We start from the raw sequence: 18,345 nt of genomic DNA, 5'->3' as shown, positions 1-18,345 counted from the left end.
TGATTTTTCTTACACACTAATATATATTAGCTTTTGAGTTACATGTAGGATAAGTGGAAGACAGTGCTCTTTTCCTCCCTTTTAATTTCTTCTTTTTTATTGAAGTATGTTTGACATGCAGTGTTAGTCTCAGGTGTACAACATTGTGACTCAACAATTCTGCCTACTATGTATGCAGTGCTTACCATGGTGTCACCGTCTGTCGCCATGCAGCACTATTACAATTGTGTTGACTATATACCCTCTATGCCATTATCATTGTATCCATGTCTTATTTATTTTACAACTGGAGGTTTCTGCCTCTTAATCCTCTTCATGTATTTCATCCACCCCTAGTCATCTCCCTGCTGGCACCCACCAATTTGTTCTCTGGATTTATGAGACTGTTTCTGGTTTTGTGTTTGTTATTTTATTATTATTATATTTAGATTCCACATATAACTGAAATCATATGGTATTTATCTTTCTCTGACTTATTTCACTTAGTATAATATACTTTATGTCCATGCATTCCGGCCATGGTGTTGCCAATGGCAAAATTACACGCTTTATTAATGGCTGAGGAATATGTGTGTGTGTGTGTGTGTGTGTGTGTGTCTGCATACACACCACATCTTTTTGGCAATTAGCAACACTGCACAGAGGTGGAGTCAGCATCCTTCTGATCTACATTCCCCATGTCCACTCTCTACACACGTGCTCTACTGCCTTGATATTGAGATTCACGACATTAGCCAACGCCACCCCACTGCTCATCACTGTCATCTCCTTCTGCAGCCCACTGGCTGATTGACATCTTTACCTGTGGGTGTTAAGAGTGTCCACATGGATAATTCTAGCAAACGAGTCACAGTTCCTTGATCCTTTCAACTCCAGTGACCTGACCAGACCCTCCATTTAAGCTGTGAGATGCTGGTCATATCTTATACTTCACTACTCTATAATAAAAATCCTAGGCTCTAACCACTCTGTCTGACCACCAGTGTCTTTAAACTGTCATGTGCTTGCAGTCCACTGAAACCCACACTTCAAATACCTGGGGCCTCTATTATTGCTTTCATCATATTTTGCATGCCCTGGATATTTGACATGCCCTGGACAATGTGGCTGATACTCTGTGACACTCCCTCAGCCATTCCCCCACAGCGCTCTTGATATCCTTAGCATCTGCTCCACAACCTGACAAAACCCGCTTAGGATCAACCCATCTTCCTGGAAGTTGATGAATAATTTGTTGACTTACACCCATATAGACCTACATTCTCCAGATCCCTACCAGCCACGCGACATAGGCTCTTTCCTCAGGCCACACTCCGCGTATTTCCCCTTCCCATTCCACTAGCTGTTGTCCCAGACTATCATCATGTTTCTCAAGCACCTTCCCAATCCCATTTCCCTTTTCTCTGCAGATAACTTTATTTGTAAATATAGGAGGAAGAACATTTAGGCAATCAAGTATGAACTGCCTGCCCCTCCTGATCCCACCCACCACCTCGTCACTAGAAGTAGAGACAGGTAGTGCCTCCTCTTGCCTTCCCTCCCTTGCCATCCCATTCATCAGCAAGTCCTACTAATCACACCACTTCCTTCTCTCTGTCTCCACTTCCGTTGTTTGAGTGCTGATTGTCCCCGGCCAGCAACACAGGAGCAGCCTCCTAACAGCCTCCTGGGTCTAGAATCTCTTCCCTTCTAGGCACTGGATTTAATTTTAAATTGTCAAAAGCTGAACTATCATGTAGAAAGTGTTCACACCTTGAAAAGATCTATGTGGCCATATTCAGTACTTTAGAAATACCTCTGGCGCATATGTTTGAATTTCTTGTAGTTCTGTACTAGCTGTTATTGTATTTCTATGTCAGTCTGTTGATTCACATAAAATTGAATAAGCAGGTGTACTGCTACACTTCCCACAAAGTTCATTCAATCAAAAGTCAGATTAGGATGGTCTGTATTTCTCTTTAGAATTTAAGCCTGCTTCAGTGAGGGTGACAAAACATGAGAGACCCCTAACTCTGGGAACTGAACAAGGGGTAGTGGTAGCGGAGGTGGTAGGGGGGTTGGGGTGACTGGGTGAAGGGCACTGAGGGGGGTATTTGGCGGGATGAGCACTGGGTGTTATGCTATATGTTGGAAAATTGAAATCCAATAATAAATAATAAAAAAAGAATTTAAGCCTGCTACTTTTTAAACTGGTTTATATATGAACAGAATTGCAAGATGGCATTCACAATTATTTTTTAATATTTTAAGATTCTTTAATTTTTTAAAAATTACTTGAAAAAATTTATAAGTATTTTTGTGTTGGATTTGTAATCTTAAAATTATTGTACTATTATTTAAAATAAAGGAAAATAGTTCCCTTCTTATCTTTTTTTCATGTTTCGGGGGCAATTTTTTTTTCTGGCACTGACAAATGAGATTTTGGAAACAAAGAGCAAATGTTATTGCTATCCTTTGCAACTGCTTATCTGTTTAAAACAGAATTTAAAAAAAATTATCAGTACCTTAAAAATAAGATAGATGTTTGTTTTGATAAAATACTTTAGCAGTCATCCTAACACTACATTTTAATCATTTTCTTTAAGACACCTTTATTTTTTCCTAAATTTTCTTTAGAGTATATAATGTCTTGGTTTAAACTTAAAAACAAAATTATTCTAATTAAACACTAGGTAATTTGATTTACTTGTTAGAAAACTACAAAATATTCTTTTGGAAAAAAAAAATCATATTGGAGACCCTGGGCTTTCTCTTGCCTTCCATCTCTCCATTGGAATTTCCAACTTGTTCCATACATAAGATGTTGAGCTATATTGACCTTTGTAACCATTCTCCAAAAATACTGACATTCCTCAACCTCCAAGCTTTTGGCAAACACTGAAGTCACTCCCTAGGATGCCCATTCTTCTTGGATGGCAAATCAGAATTCTGATAGATCTGAGGGTTCTCACTAGCCATTTCTTAACTCCTAGACAATGTAAGAATTTCTTTTTTTTTTTCTCTCTAGGCCACTATAGAATTCTGCATATACCTCATTTAAGACAAACACATTAAAACACCTACTTCAACATCTGTCAGCTATTGAATTCTGAACTTCCTTGAGTGTAAGCTTACATCGTGGTCTTTTGACCCCAGACTCTGGCATATAACATCCAGAATTTTTGGAATAAATACATAAATGAAAAAATAAATTAACCCTCATTAAAATTTATTAAATACCCACATGTTAATTTTTTTTAAGGATTTGATTTATTTATTCATGAGGGACACAGAGAGACAGGTAGAGAAGCAGGCTCCCTGCGGGGAGACCAATGTGGGACTCCATCCCAGGACCCTGTGGTCACGACCTGAGCCAAAGGCAGACACTCAACCACTGAGCCACCCAGGTGCCCCTACAAGTTAAAATTTTATAGGAATATTTCCAAATGATGATTTAAATCTTTATTGTACCTTTCCATGCCAAGGACTTGGCACTTGGGGTCCTGTTATAGTTCTGTCATTAATTCACCCCTAATTTAAGCTAAATTATTTTATCTCTATGTCAACTTCATATATCAAATATTTATATTGTATATTAAAGTAATTGTTGACATCGAAAAATTCTGTGACTTTTTGATAAATTTCAGAGAGGGTTTGGCTGATTCACATTCAGTGGTTTGATGTATCTGTTGCAGTCAGTATCCATGTTGAATAGACATAACCAGTATTTATGACAATAATTTCCGATTATATTAAATGATTTTGCCAACGTGAAGTAAATGACTTTTGATTATGTATTTGTTCCTTTCCTACAAACAAGACACATTGCATTGATAAAAATGTCAATTCTTTCACATGAAAATAGGTTAGGGTCCGTCCTTCCTTCCTTCCTTCCTTCTTTCCTTCCTTCCATCCTACCTCTTTCTCTTTGTTTCATCTTTTTTTTTTCTTTCTTTCTTTTTTCGGGGGATTAAGGTTCTTAAAACCATAATTGCACCCATATGACACAGTGACTCTATGATTTTTTGGTAGCTAATAATATTATAGTCTATAGAAGAGTGCTCTCATTTCTGAACAGATCTTCTCTTTGGCCCTTGTTAAAAGATTCAACAGTTCTGTCCCTAAATACATGAAATATGTCTGCTAGAAAGGATGGCTGAACCAACCATGATAACGTCCACTCAATGTAATGCTTCTGTTAATCCCCATGTTGTCACATATGTGAATAGTTTGCCCTTGTTCTGCTGAGTAGAACTCCCCTGTGTGAGTATGCCACAGTATATTTGTCTATTCTCCTTCGATGGGCATCCACGTGGTTTATAGGTCTTTTGCAGTTAGGAATAGAGTTCGTGTACACATTAGCGTAGGGTACATTTTATTTCCCTAAGATAAACAGCTAGGAGTGGGATTGCTGGATCTTATGATAAATGTATGCTAAGTTCACAGGGAGCTGCCTGCCTGTTTCCCAGGGTGGATGTACCACATTACATTCCCCCTTGTGTTATCAGAAACTACTATTTGTGACATTCTCAAAAAGACAAAACTGTGGTGATGGAGAACACATCAGCTGTCCAGGGTTCAGGGTGGGAGGAGGTGTGGCTACAAAGGGCTGGCAGTTTTGGGGATAAGGGAATCACTCTGTACCCTGATTCTGGTGGTGGTTAAACACATCTGTTCATGTGCTGATTCTTGTAGATCTGTACATCAACAGCTTCTATTTTACTGTATTTTGATTTAAAAAATTATTTGTTCAAACCTGGAGATATATATATATATATATATATATATATATATATATATAACCCAACAGTGAGCATGCCACAGAGCTGTCAAAATATGAAATTAATATAACAGAAGCCCTGGAGTAAGTTATTCCTATTTTCATCTGGTAGGTGTCTAAAAGGAAAACGGTGTGCTAAACCTTTAATGTATTCATTTTAATTGTAAATTGGGCAATTGAAACGCACCAGGTACCATGTCTACTTACATGATATACACCAGCACAGAGAGCCGGGACAAGCGGAGAGAAACAGGACTCTGACTTCCAAATCAAGCTGACTCTGAGAAACAAGTCAGGGCTGTGGCTTTATAGAATGATCACCACATTATAATGTACTATGTTAAACCTGGATGTAATCTGCGCTTATGCTAAGGCCATCATGATTTCCCCAGTTGGCATCTACATGAGACTGACTCATGCACAGGTTTCACTGTGCTGTGGCCAACTTTGTTCGCCATGCAGGAAGTCACTCCAGCCAGGCAGCGCAGAAGATGATGTGCATTACCTAAGTCATCTGCAACTTACACTTCAAATTCCAGAAGCAGAGTCTAAACCATAAAATCTTTCTACATGGAACTATAGATAAAATATTAATCCAAATTTTGATATTGAACATCAAAACATTTATTAAGGCCCAGACTAAATTTATTTTATAGGTTTCCACTTTTGAGGGCAGCCCAGACAATTTAAAGCTATATCAACTACCAATTCAGACTTGGAGACACTTTTTTCTACTTTATTCCCTGCTAGGCACAGGCATAAACCCTGGGAGCAGCACCAGAGATAACCAGAAGGTGGGTCTAAAGGGAAGGAGAGGAAGGAAAGCTGGTTTGGGACTCAGGACCAGAGAAACAGTGTACCACCAGGTGTCTTGCTCCCTCAAACAGAAGACCAACCAGACTGATGTTTTCCAAGCCCTGACCAGGCAACAAGGGGTTCCAAATAAGCTCATCGTTCTCTGGAATGCAAATGATATCCCTCTAAGAACATCAGGGAGCAAGGTAGATGGTAAGCAGTGAGGTAGCTATTAGGACAAAGGGCCCTAACAATGCTAAGTGTCCCAGGAAAGCCTTCCCTTCCCCATTGGATCACGGGTTCCCTTTTCTGAGGAAAGTTACCAAGATGCATAGAACCTGCAAGGAAGACCCAGCCACACCAGTGACCTGATCGAGGAAGAGTTTGGTCTCTGCACATGGGGTACACCAGGTACGATGGGGACAGAGGCACTGGTAGGGGGAATTCCACCAACCTCTCCCCCCTCACCCCACCCAGAAACATCCTGATCCATGTAAGGATGAGGACAAGAGCCAGTGGCACCAGATCAACCAAGCTGACCAAGACAACACCTTAAAGTCTCTGGTAATTAACTGTCATTGAAACCCAGGCCCACACAGTTGGCAAAGACCTATCTGCTGAGCCTACTCAGGGACACTGGCTGCTATAATGAGGGATTTATATGGTATCAGTGTATTCTAACATGATAGACAAAATATCCAGCATACAATGGCATACAATCATCCTACTAAGAGATAAGAAATCAAAATTTGAATGAGAAAAGACAACCAACTGACAACACCTGAAATGAAGCAGGTGTTGCAATCATCTGACAAGGGTTTTAAAACAGCCATCATTAAATGCTTCACAACAGTCATTTACAAATTCTCTGCAAGCAGATGAAAAAAAATGTATCAGGGAAAAAATGGAAATTATAAAGAAAGAACCAGATGGAAATTATAGGACTAAAAAATACAACATAAATTAAAATAAAAATCGCTAGAAGACAGATGGCAGAGATGTGTAATAATATCAATGAATTTGAGAGCACATGAATAGAATTCTCCTACACTGAACAAAAGTGAACAAAGCCTCCAGGACCTGGGACACAGAAAGAAAAGGGCCAACCTTTGTACCATCAGTGTCCCAGAAGTAGAGCAAGACCATGGAGTGAAGGGTATTTGAGACACATAAACTTAGAGTTCTGAGAAACTCAGTGACCCTCAAACAGGATAAATCCAAACAGAAGTATGACAAGACACATCTAACTCAATGTTTGAAAACTGGAGACAAAGAACAAAATCTGGGAGACGGCCAGAGAGAGAGGAATCATTATTTACTCAAAATTGCCCATTTGAATGTCAGTGAATCTTCTGACACTGGAGATCACAAGAAAGTGTCACAACATTTTTTAAGTTTTGAAAAAGAAGAATTACCAACCATAAATTCTATATCCAGTGAATGTATTCTTCAGAAATAAATGGATTAAAAAAATGTCAGACAAAGAATTTGCTGTTAGTAGAACCAACCTTAATGAATGGTTACTTGAAGTTCTTCAAAAAGAAAATAAATGGTAACAGGAAGATCCTGAAACATCAAGAAGAGAGGAGGAACACAGGACAAGTAAGAAAATACAGGAATATAAAGTATACTATTCTTTCATACTGAGTTCTATAAATCATATTTAATGATAGAAAAATTGTAACAGTTCCTGATACTCCAGATAACATTTAAATGTTGGAAAGCTAAAGGCATCTAAACAGAATTGAGGTTATATGGCCAAGTGGCAAACATTGATATCATTGCAATAGGATGAACGATACCATACTAATGCACATCGTAATCCATAGCACCTGTGTATGGAATTTTATACGGCAATAACTTCCACAAATGTGCTTAAGGTAGGCATCTCAAGGTGGAGGGATCCTGGATTACCAAGGTGAGCTCTATGTGCCATCCCAAGTGTCCTTATAAGAGGGATTCAGGGGGAGGTTTCAGACAGAGAAGAAAGTTGTGTGAACTTGGAGGCAGAGAGGGAAGTGATAGGGCCACAGGCTAAGAAATGCTAGCAGTCATCAAAAACTGGAAGAACCTAGGAAAATATTTTCTCCCAGAGCCTCTGGAGGGAGTGTGGTCCTGCTGGCACCTTGATTTTGGTTGAGTGAAACTGATTTCGGACTTATGGCCTCCAGAACCATAAGAATATACATTTTTGTTTTAGCTCATCACATCTGTCACCATCTGCTACAGTAGTATAGGAAACTCATATATCTTTAGACTGTTACACATCACAAATGTATATTATAATACCTAATACCTAGAGCAATCATTTTGAAAACCATGGAATCCCTAAAAAAAAAAAAAAAAAAAAAAAAAAAAGTTAAAGTAACCCACAGGAAGTTAAGATAAAGGATAAGGAGGGAGAGAGAGAGAGAGAGAGAGAGAGAGAATGAAAGAAAAAGAACCAGAACCAGAGGAAATTAGTAGAAAACAAATAATAAAATGGCATATGCAAACAATAACATATCAGTAATAATAAATGTAAATGGTCTAATTCATCAAAAGACAAAGGCTGAGTGGATAAAATCATGACCCTAATACATGCTGTTCACAAAAACACACACACACACACACACACACACTTCAAAGTCAAGGACATAGGTAATTTGAAAGTAGAAGTGGAAGAGATATACCATGCAAATATTAATAACAAAGAAGTAAGAGCAGCAACATTAACATCTGATAAAGTTATACTTGAGAACAACAACAAACAAAATTTAGGGTGCCTGGTGGCTCAGTCAGTTATGAGTCTGACTCTTGATTTTGGCTCAGGTCATGATTGATCAAGCCCCGTGTTGGGCTCTGTGATTAGTGTGGAGGCTGCTTAAAAGTCTGCCTCCAGGTTGTGTGCATTCTTGTGCTCTAAAAAATACAAAGTAAAATGAAATGAGATAAAATAAAAATAAACCAAAAAAATCTACAAAGAGGGATATTATACAATGATGAAATGATTGATCCACCAAGAAGATACACAAATTATAAATGGGCACATGACAAAGATCAAAACATCAAAATCCATGAAACGAAACTGATAAAGCTGAGAGAAGAAATAAATCCACAGGATAGTTGAGCACTTTAACAGCATTGGTTTAGCAACTAGACAGAAAATAAGCAGGGTTATATAAGATCTGAAAAGTACAATTAATCAACAGATTCTAACTGGTATGCAGGACACTGCACCCAGCAGCAGCAGAACACACTTGCTTCATAAGGTCCTATGGAGCATTCACCAAGGTAGGCCATTTTCTGGGTCAGACAATGGACCACAACACTTTCATTTTTTTAAAAGATTTTATTTATTTATTCATGAGACACAGAGAAACAGAGAGGCAGAGACACAGGCAGAGGGAGAAACAGGCTGCCTATAGGGAGCCTGATGTGGGACTCAATCCCAGGACCCGAGGATCACGCCCTGAGTCAAAGGCAGACGCTCAATCACTGAGCCACCCAGATGTTCCTAGACGATGGACCACAACACATTTAAAGAAATTGAAATAGTACTGAATGTATTCTCTGACCACAATATAATTGAAATAGAATTTCCTTAACAAAAAGGCAACAGAAAAAAATTGTAAACACATGAAAATTAAACAACTCATATCCACAATCCAAAGAGAAAGTCTCAAGTGAAACAGACGAAGAATAAATGGACTCAAAGGAGAACAAAATATATTTTAAAATATGCAGGATACAGCTAAAAAAGTGCAAACAAGACAATTTATAGTACTAAAATAACTACACTACATGGGGGAAAAAAGGAATTAAATAATTATCTAAGTTCCAACCTCAAGAAACTACAAGAAGTAAAGCAAAATAAACCCAGAGGAACTGGAAAAGAGTATGATAAACATCAGAAGTCAATAAAATTGCAAAAAAAAAAAAAAAAGGAAAAAAGAAAACAAAAGCTATATCTTTAAAAATCAATGTAATTGATAAGTTTCTAAAAAGACGGGGGAGGGGAGAAAGAAGAGAAGAGAAGAGAAAGAAGAGAAGAGAAGAGAAGAGAGAGAGAGAAGAGAAGAGAAGAGAAGAGAAGAGAAGAGAAGAGAAAAGAAGAGAAGAGAAGAGACATTACTAATATTAGGAATAAAATAGATGTTATTACAGATTCACCAGTCACTAAAAAGAGCATAAGAAAATATCATGAACAACTTTAGACTCAGAAATTTGACGAGTTATTAAATTGAACCAATTCTTTGAAAACTACAAACTATCAAATTCAACCAAGATGAAATAGATAATCCAAATAGTCCTATGACCATTACAGAAATTGATGCTGCTATTAGGAAGCTCCCCAAAAAGAAATTTTCAGACCCAGACAGTTCCACTAGAGAATTCTACCAATCTTTTATAGAAGAATTAGCATACAGTTTTTATAACCTCTTCTGGAAAATAACAGAAGAGAGAATATTTTTCAACTCATTAAATGAGACCAATGTTCATCTGATGTTAAAATCAGAGAAAGACAATGGAAAGAAGGAAAGAAGGGAGGGGAAAGGGAAGTGAAAGAAGGAAGGAAGAAGCTACAGACCGATATGTCTCATCAACCTAGATACACAAATCCTCAATAAAATGCTGGAAAATTTAACCCAATAACGTGCAACAAGAATTATTCTCCACTGCAAAGTGGAATCGATTCCAGGCATGCAAGGCTGGTTCAATATTCAGAAGTCAACTAATGTAATCCACGATATGAACTAGCTAACAAAGGACAATTTTATCTTCACATCAATTGACACATAAAAAAGTATTTGATAAATGGCAAGAATAATTATATTCATGAACTGGAAGACTCAATTCTCTCCCAATTCTTCAACAGATGTATTTCCTCTTATAATCCAACCAAGAACTTATAGATATATACAAAGTTATTCTAAAATTTATATAGAATAGCATAGGCGCGAAAATAGCTAACTACCTAAGAAAAGCATACTCCTTAAATGTGATACTAAAAACACAAGTTATGGAAAGTTCATAAATTAGACCTCACCAAAATTACAAATTTCTGACCTATGAAGATTTATATGAACAAGGTAAAAATACAAGTAACAGACTGAGGGGAAATATTTGCAAAACACATATTATATAAAGGACTATTATCTAGAATATACAAATAACTTTTTTGAGAGAGAGACAGAGATAGAGAGAGAAAGAGCAAGAGTGTGAGTGGGGAGGGGAGGTGCAGATGGAGAAAGACAATCCCAAGTATGCTTTTGGGATTCATCCTACTGAGCTCAGAGTCTGAGTGCAGAGCTCACAGGTCATGACCTGAGCCAAAACCAAAAGTCAGACACTTAACTGAGTGCCTGAGCCACTCAATGAGCACCCCAAGAATTTACAAATAATTCTTTAAAAATAATGTTAAATAATCCAATCAGAAAATAAGAAAGACGTAACGACCGTTTACCAAACAGGATGTACAGATGGAAAAAAAAAAAAAAGAAAAAGAAAAAGAAAAAGAAAAACGCTCAGCATCATTTGGAAGTTTCTTATAAAACAAAACATGGAACTAACACACAACCCGTGATACCAGTGCCGGGGATCTATCTGGGACAGACGGAAACGCGCTCACACTAAAACTTGTGCGGAAATTATAGTCAATTTGGAAGCAATGGAAGATGCCCTGCAGTGGTAGAGGTTAAACACACAGTGACACCTCCATTTCCTGGAATTTGAGTCAGTCAAGAAAAGGACAGAAATATCCCTCCATTATTTTTCCCTACCCAGGGAATGTGGCCAAGAGAAAAAAAGACCATCACAAAAGTCATACACCGTGATTCCACGTAAACACTACTCTTGCAATGATGCAATTTTCAAGATGGACTTCAGAGTGGCTTTAAGGGTCAGGGAGGACTGGGGGGGGAGAGGGAGACAGATGTGATGACAAAAGGCAAATGAGTGAGATTTGTGAGATGGGGACTGCTTGTGTCCTGACCGGTGGTGGATACAGGAACTGAACGCAGAGTTTAACACACACACACACACACACACACACACACACACACAAATAGAAGCAAGGCCGGGATAGTCTAAGATGGATGAGTTGGTATCAGGGTCAATATCCTGGTTGTGATGTTTGGTCATAGATCAAAAAAGGGAACAGTTCTCACTTTGTGTTACCATCTTAGGTTCGGCTACCCATTGAGCAGTCTCCTGCCTTCAGGACCCTAAGTTAGAGCTCTGCTTGTTTTCATGTAGCAAATGGGAAGAAGATCTTCATCACAAGATCGCCAAGAGACAAGGCAGGTACAAATAGGTCCAGTAAAAGACAGTTCAACCCCCCTGCCTCCTTCCTTCCTCCTTTCTAGTACATTCCATTTCCAAAGATGACTCAGAACCCTCTCTAGCCCTGCATGGTTCATGACATTACAGCAGAAATAATAGCCATAGTAGCATAATACTGTCTTCTAGTTGCATTATACTTCTAATGCTTTTAAACTATTTTTTTAAATTATTATTAACCATTCCATTTCACACTTCCAGCAATCCTTTGAGGCTGAAAGGTGTAAGACGGGGAGCCAGGCTTCTTGCACTGTAAATGGATGTCCTGTATTGTTTTAAGTGCCCTATACCCCCAGAAGAGAATAACTTCGCTTCTGAGTTAATTTAATGTCAAAAACCCACAATATAAACGTGAAATGCTTTTGACTGATGATTCACAGAAAAGAGACCCTTAGCTCTTCGGGTTAATAGTGTGTAAGGGAGACATGCATTTTTGGCTTCTTAGAGAAAGCAGCCACAGTGAGTCAATACTGCTGATATAATAATGAGCAGCACATTTGGAAAATGGTTCAGGTTGTTGGGGCCCCAACCTGGCTGGAATTCACCCCACTCGACCTCCAGCAGGTGCTGCAGGTGAGCTATGTTTCCCTTGGGACCTATGGCTCGTCCTCTAGAGAAAGACTGCATCCAAAGACAGCTTTGCCGGGGGTCCCCAAGGTCCTGGGTCGGCCTGCCTTCCCGGACACCTCGGAAACAGCTGGTATCCCAAACTTAAAACAATGATGTTCAGCAGTCTCTCTATTTCCCCTCTGATGGGATTATTAGGATAGAGAATCTGGACACTGTAGGGAATGGAGACAGAGTCCTGCTCTGCTCACCCTCTCCAGGGATCATAATGAAGGCTGCATAGACTTACTGACCATTCCCCCGAAGCCCTCCCTGAATCCTACTACAACATCTGAATTGCAATAAATATTCTCTCAAAGAATCAGGTAAGAAAGCTCCTAGATCGATGGGCAGAGACGGGAAGGCCAAGATGGATAAAGCCCTAGCGAAGGAGGTGTTGTAGTGGGGTCTGATCTGCGCTCTCAGATGCACCCCGCGCAGAGGCAATGCCCTCGGGAGAACGAGGATTTGAAGGAAAAGGGTCGTGATCACGTGATGCCAGACTTCCAAGAGCCTCCGGAGTGGACTTGATTGCTGATCATGAAAACATGGGTTTTTATCAGGAAAGCCTTAAGTGGCTATCTGTACGTACGGGTCCCTAACATAAAGTGCTCAAGCTTTTCTCCAAAGCGCTGCGAGGTATGTGGATGGGCTCCTCTGATAAAGTCAAAGACACATAAACACGGAAACATGTTTTTAGTGTTTGCTTCTGTGTGGCTGTTCCACGGGCTTGTAATGAAAAGAGAATGACGCCCTTCAGCTCAGGACTTGCCAGCAACAGCAGGGGGATGTGGCCACACTCCTACAAGGGCTCGGGCAGCTTCAGAAATAAATAGATTAACTGACCCTAAGTCACAAGGAGTCCCCTTGGACTCAATCCACAAGTGTGGCTGGGCGGAGGCGGGCGACCTGCTCGCGGACTTCCCCGAGGTGGGCTATGCAACCCCGCAGAGGCACAGACATTTAAAACCTATAACCTGAAATTAAACCAATCTCCTGGCCACCGATCGCTAATAACCGAAAAGGCCAGAGGGAACTCTGGATGCAATTCTTCTGCAAATTAAATTCAAGACAGTTATCAATATATATATTCTTGGAGAGATCTCAACAGAGGTTCGTTAAGCAAGTTACTTAATTTTAAGCCCGTCCCTCTGTAAAAATAACCCGAGTAAATCCATTCATCTCTTGGGAAGATTAGACTATTAAAGGGGTCTCCTAAATTCAGGTGCTCTCTTTTTGTGTCGAGAATGTTAAGAAACTGAAAGGCCATTAACAAGAATTGGAAAATTGAAAACCGCATTTAGGATGAGCTGGTTAGGCTAGCTCACTCTCCACACTTTTCCTGAAAATCCAAGACTAGAATTACTCCCGTTCCCCCCACCCCCCACCAAAAACAAAACAAAACAAAACAAAACAAAACAAAACAAAACAAAACAAAAAACAAAAAGCAAAACAAAACAAAACAAAAAACCTGTAATAACATAGTGAGTCTGAGGTTGTAAATACCAGTCTTGCATAAAGACGTTTCTTGGCTCGTATTTTATTTGAAATTTGCATCATGAGATCCAATGATTTTATACCCTGTCTGGTACAAAACTACCCCGTGTACCTGCCATCTCTCCAATTAGATTTTTACCTCCGTGCTGAGAATAAAGTCTAGCATATACATCCTCAAAAATATGTGTTGATGTTTTTCTCCAAAGGTACCTGATTCTTTGAAGACACCAGCTGTGATTCTATTTTCTTTCTTTTCCTGTAATTTTATATACTAAGGAAATAGATCAGTGGCTTCCCTTTTCTCTCTGCCGCTGATTAAATGCCCAGCTGATCTTTGCTACATTATGTCTCCCAAAGGGCATCTCAGTTTGATTCAGTTGGCTATTTGGTTTTTCATTTATAGATTTGAGCTATCGAGAGGAAGTTCTAATAACACTTATGTCAACGTAATACATAGTTTGCTGTTGCTCTCTTAACAACAAATTGCATTAAAAAATGGGTGCCTGACTTTAGATCTTTAATAATGGCCTAAGGGATTTTACATGGCATGACTTGGCTTGGTTTATATTTTGTGCTTTGCATTTATTTAAAATTTTCTCTCATTTGCTCTAGTGACACCCCTTCTTAAATTAGCTGTTACGGAAATAATAAAGCTACTTCACTTGTGGGCTACATTTCTTAGCTCTGCAACACTTTTACGTGCATTCTTTCATTTTGCTCCTTGCCACGGGCAGGGAAAGTTTATTATATGTATTTTATAGGCATGAAAACAGAGGTACAGAGAGGTAAAGTGACTTCCCTCAGGGTCGCAGAGGTAGTTAATAGCAGAGCGAGAGCCAGAAACTCCATCTCTGGCTTTCTGGCCCCGTCCCCGAGCACTCACCAGTGCTTCGAACCCCACTGCGGACCGAAGCCAGGCTGTGGGCGTGCAATCACAGGGCCAGCTTACGAACTATTCAGGCGTCTGGGCCCCACCCTGCGGACATCTGTATTCTTATAAACAGATGGGATTTTCATCTAGTAATTTGGCAAAAAAAAAAAAAAAAAGAATATGTGGTGAAGCTGGGGGAGCAGGGACCTCCATATATTGCAACAGAATGGATTGGATACAAACTTTTAGGGGGATTGTTAGAAAAAGGTAGCAACGTAAATGAAGTCACCCCTGACCCCTGAAATTCACCTGTTGCAAATTTTCCCAAAGACATACAACACAAGTGTGGTGAGGTGTTTGTACCAAGTCATTCACCGCATCACTCTTTACAAATGGAAAGGGTGAGGTAGGCAGGGGGAAGGCATAAGACAATCAATGGGCATCCCTTGAAACACGTGCCATATCCATATGTAATAATAAGAAGCAGACACTGGAGAAGAATGACTGGATTTAAATACCTACGTATATCCAGTGTGTGCCAGTATATACACATCAATGTACACGAGCTTTGCAGGTTGGAGTAAATCTGTTCATCTCCTTACGTCCTAGTTGTTTCATATATAAGGTGCCTAACGTACAGGATCGAGGTAAGGACCAAATGAGATAATACCTATTAGGCATTTAGCACAGCACACGATGTATGAGATACTCAATGAACATTAGTATGCTATTACTAATGCTTTTATTATAATCATTATCATAAATCGTGGGCCAGCAATATTATAATCATCAGCAGCAGTAGTAACTGATCCATAGGAAGACGAGATCGAGACACGTACTGGTAGGGAAAGACGTCCCATATATAATACAGGACAAGAGTATCGTCACGATGTAGTCAGAATACGGTCCCACTCATTTCTTAAAGGCACCGACCGCAGGTTCCTCTGCAGCTCTTTTCCTAACTGTGGATCACCTCCTAAGCAACTGGTAGATACACAGCAAGTGAGTATAACAGCCAGTGCCGTTTCCCTCTAGCAGAGTAGGATGTTGAAGGTACCTAGTAAGGAAGGGGTTAAGGTACAGGCAGGGAGAGATAGGGGCCTGATTCCCCAGAGGAGCCTCACACCGAGGGCTATGGGGCCAGGCTCACAAAAGTCCCGGCCGGAGAGATGTTCTCGACGAGATATTCCCCAGAGAGGAGGGAACCTAACAGTCACCTTGTTTGTCCGAACTCCGGACGAGACGTTTACATGACAGCTACAAATCCACCTTGTCCGTCCTAAATGCTACAGATGAGACGTTTAGGAAGTTCCCTAGTCAGTTTCCTATTAAAGACCCATCATGAAGCCCTCAGTGGCTGCCACTCGGACCCCATGGCCTCGAGAGCTTCCTGTCTTCCCTTCTGTTCTCACTTCCACTTGATAACCGTTCCTTCCCCTTCACCCTTTTGTGTCCATGCGATTCATTCCTCGACTTTGGGAGCCAAGAAGCCTGTCACCCTGCAACAGTAACAGGGGCGAGATCCCCCACAAATAAAAAGCAAACCTGAGCACAGTATTAGTAAACTAAAAAACAAACAAACAAAAAGTAGTCGTGGGAGCCACTCCACGAACGGGAGCCAGTGAGGCCAGGAGCTCAAGCTGGTGGAAAAGCTGCTGCTGAGACATGTCCCTTCTCGCTGAAGCCTGGATGGGGAATGATTTTCTCAGATCATGTTTTCAATTTGGACAGCAGGGGCCTCACAAGGGGACAGACGTGCCCTCCACGCCCGACATCAGGGAGGAGGTAAAGTCATCCGGGGCACAGGCCGGAGACCACACGGTGCCTCCTCTTGCAAGTGGCAGAGCAGGGATTCTTGGGCTGACTTTGATCATCAAGGCCGTGATTGCATCTTTTTCAGGACTCCGGCCACCGACTGCCACGGATACGCAGCCAGCTACCCCAGTGCTATTACCCAAGGCCTCTGTAAGCTTCAGCGCGCCGTCCTGCAGGCTGCAGGGGCTTCTGCAAGACCTACAGAACTATTATAGAAAATACATCGTGGAAATACATCGCAAAATACATTGCAAAAACACTGATACTGTAATGCCACGGGGAAGTAGAAAGAGAGGGCTAAGAAGGAGGGGTTGCTCGAGAAACGACCGTTTCTAACGTTCTACTCTTCCGTACAGTCTAACTTTTGCCATATTTTTTCATGATTCGGGGGGGGGGGGACTAAAACAGACGAAATGCAATCCTCAATTAGTTGTCCTGTGAAATCAGACTTGGACGCCCCTAGCTTAGCGAGTATCCGTGCACACTGGCACAGCGGGCGCACACACTCGAGAAGAGACACTCGCTCCATACTTACACGTACAAGACCGTCCTGGTGTCGCCCACTTTGCCAGCATCGCCCACCGTAAGGGTGTCATAGCCTCGTTCCAGTTCAAACTCCTCAAACGCAAGCTTGATGACCTAAATAAAGCAAAGATCTTTATTTAGATTCACAGGAACTTTCTATGACTTTAAATATGCAAATATCCAGCTGTATTATAAAGTTTTGCTCTTTAATTCCATTATATTTCAAACAACCTCAAGCTGCTTTTAAAAGTAAGTGTAAAAAAAATAAATAAAAGTAAGTGTATGGATAATCGTATACGTTTGAGAACGCTCAGTTACAGAATTTTAAAGAATTCAAAATGGCTATCACTCTAAAGATACTGATTATCAGCTGTAAAAGTGAAATTAACTCATATAATGCGTTAAGACAAATGTCTATGAATTTTTATTTTAACTTCTATAGTGGTTAGAAGGACCCAGAGATAACTTAATATAAGCAAAAGAATTGTCCATTAATTCTTTTTTTAGTATATCTCATATGTTAATTCTTTTAATATTTATTTTAATATATTTTGAGGACACCCAAACACTCTGAAATAAGTATTTTTAGAGTGTCATATGCAGATTTTATTTAATTAGCCATATTAACATATTAAGAAGAGCTCCCTAGGCTAGAAGGTTTTCCTCTCCATTTAACTTTGCAAAGCCTTGAAGCTTTATTTTTATAGAGAACCTTGTTGTGGTGATTGACACCACACCAAGCAGATAGGACCAGCTGATGTCTGATACGTCCATATAGATGTATCTAGAAGAAATGCTTTCTTCTCTGACCAACATTGTGATCAAGGAGGAAGAGACGTCATGAAATTAGGCTAGAATCCTGAGCAGCAAAGAGAATAAGGAATGGGGAGTTAGACAGATGATAGACAGAGACAAGGGATGAAGGTCATTGATAGATGATAGATATGTAGAAGTAATAGGTAGAGAGACAGATAAGAGACAGATGCAGATAAAAGTTTGAGGAGAGATACAGAGATAGATCAATCGATTGATCAACCAATAGAAAGATAAGGAGATAGGTGAGAGATGACTGAGATAATAGAAGAAAGTGAGATAGATAATCAATGCATAAACATAAATCACAGGTAGGTAGATGGATAGACAAGAAGATAGAAAA

At 39.9% G+C, this 18,345-nt stretch overlaps 1 protein-coding gene across 1 annotated transcript in view; it reads right to left on the bottom strand.

The window, feature by feature from the left end:
- CSMD1 (CUB and Sushi multiple domains 1) overlaps positions 1-18,345 on the bottom strand; it is a 1,850,581-nt gene that overhangs the window by 421,874 nt on the left and 1,410,362 nt on the right. The window contains exon 15 of the mRNA XM_038560546.1: positions 17,200-17,303. Coding sequence (XP_038416474.1) covers positions 17,200-17,303 — 104 coding nt within the window. The remainder of the gene's footprint in view (positions 1-17,199; positions 17,304-18,345) is intronic.

Source organism: Canis lupus, chromosome 16, assembly GCF_011100685.1.
Source record: "Canis lupus familiaris isolate Mischka breed German Shepherd chromosome 16, alternate assembly UU_Cfam_GSD_1.0, whole genome shotgun sequence".
In the NCBI taxonomy this organism is placed as follows: domain Eukaryota; kingdom Metazoa; phylum Chordata; class Mammalia; order Carnivora; family Canidae; genus Canis; species Canis lupus.
This window is presented reverse-complemented; position numbering and strand designations above follow the sequence as displayed.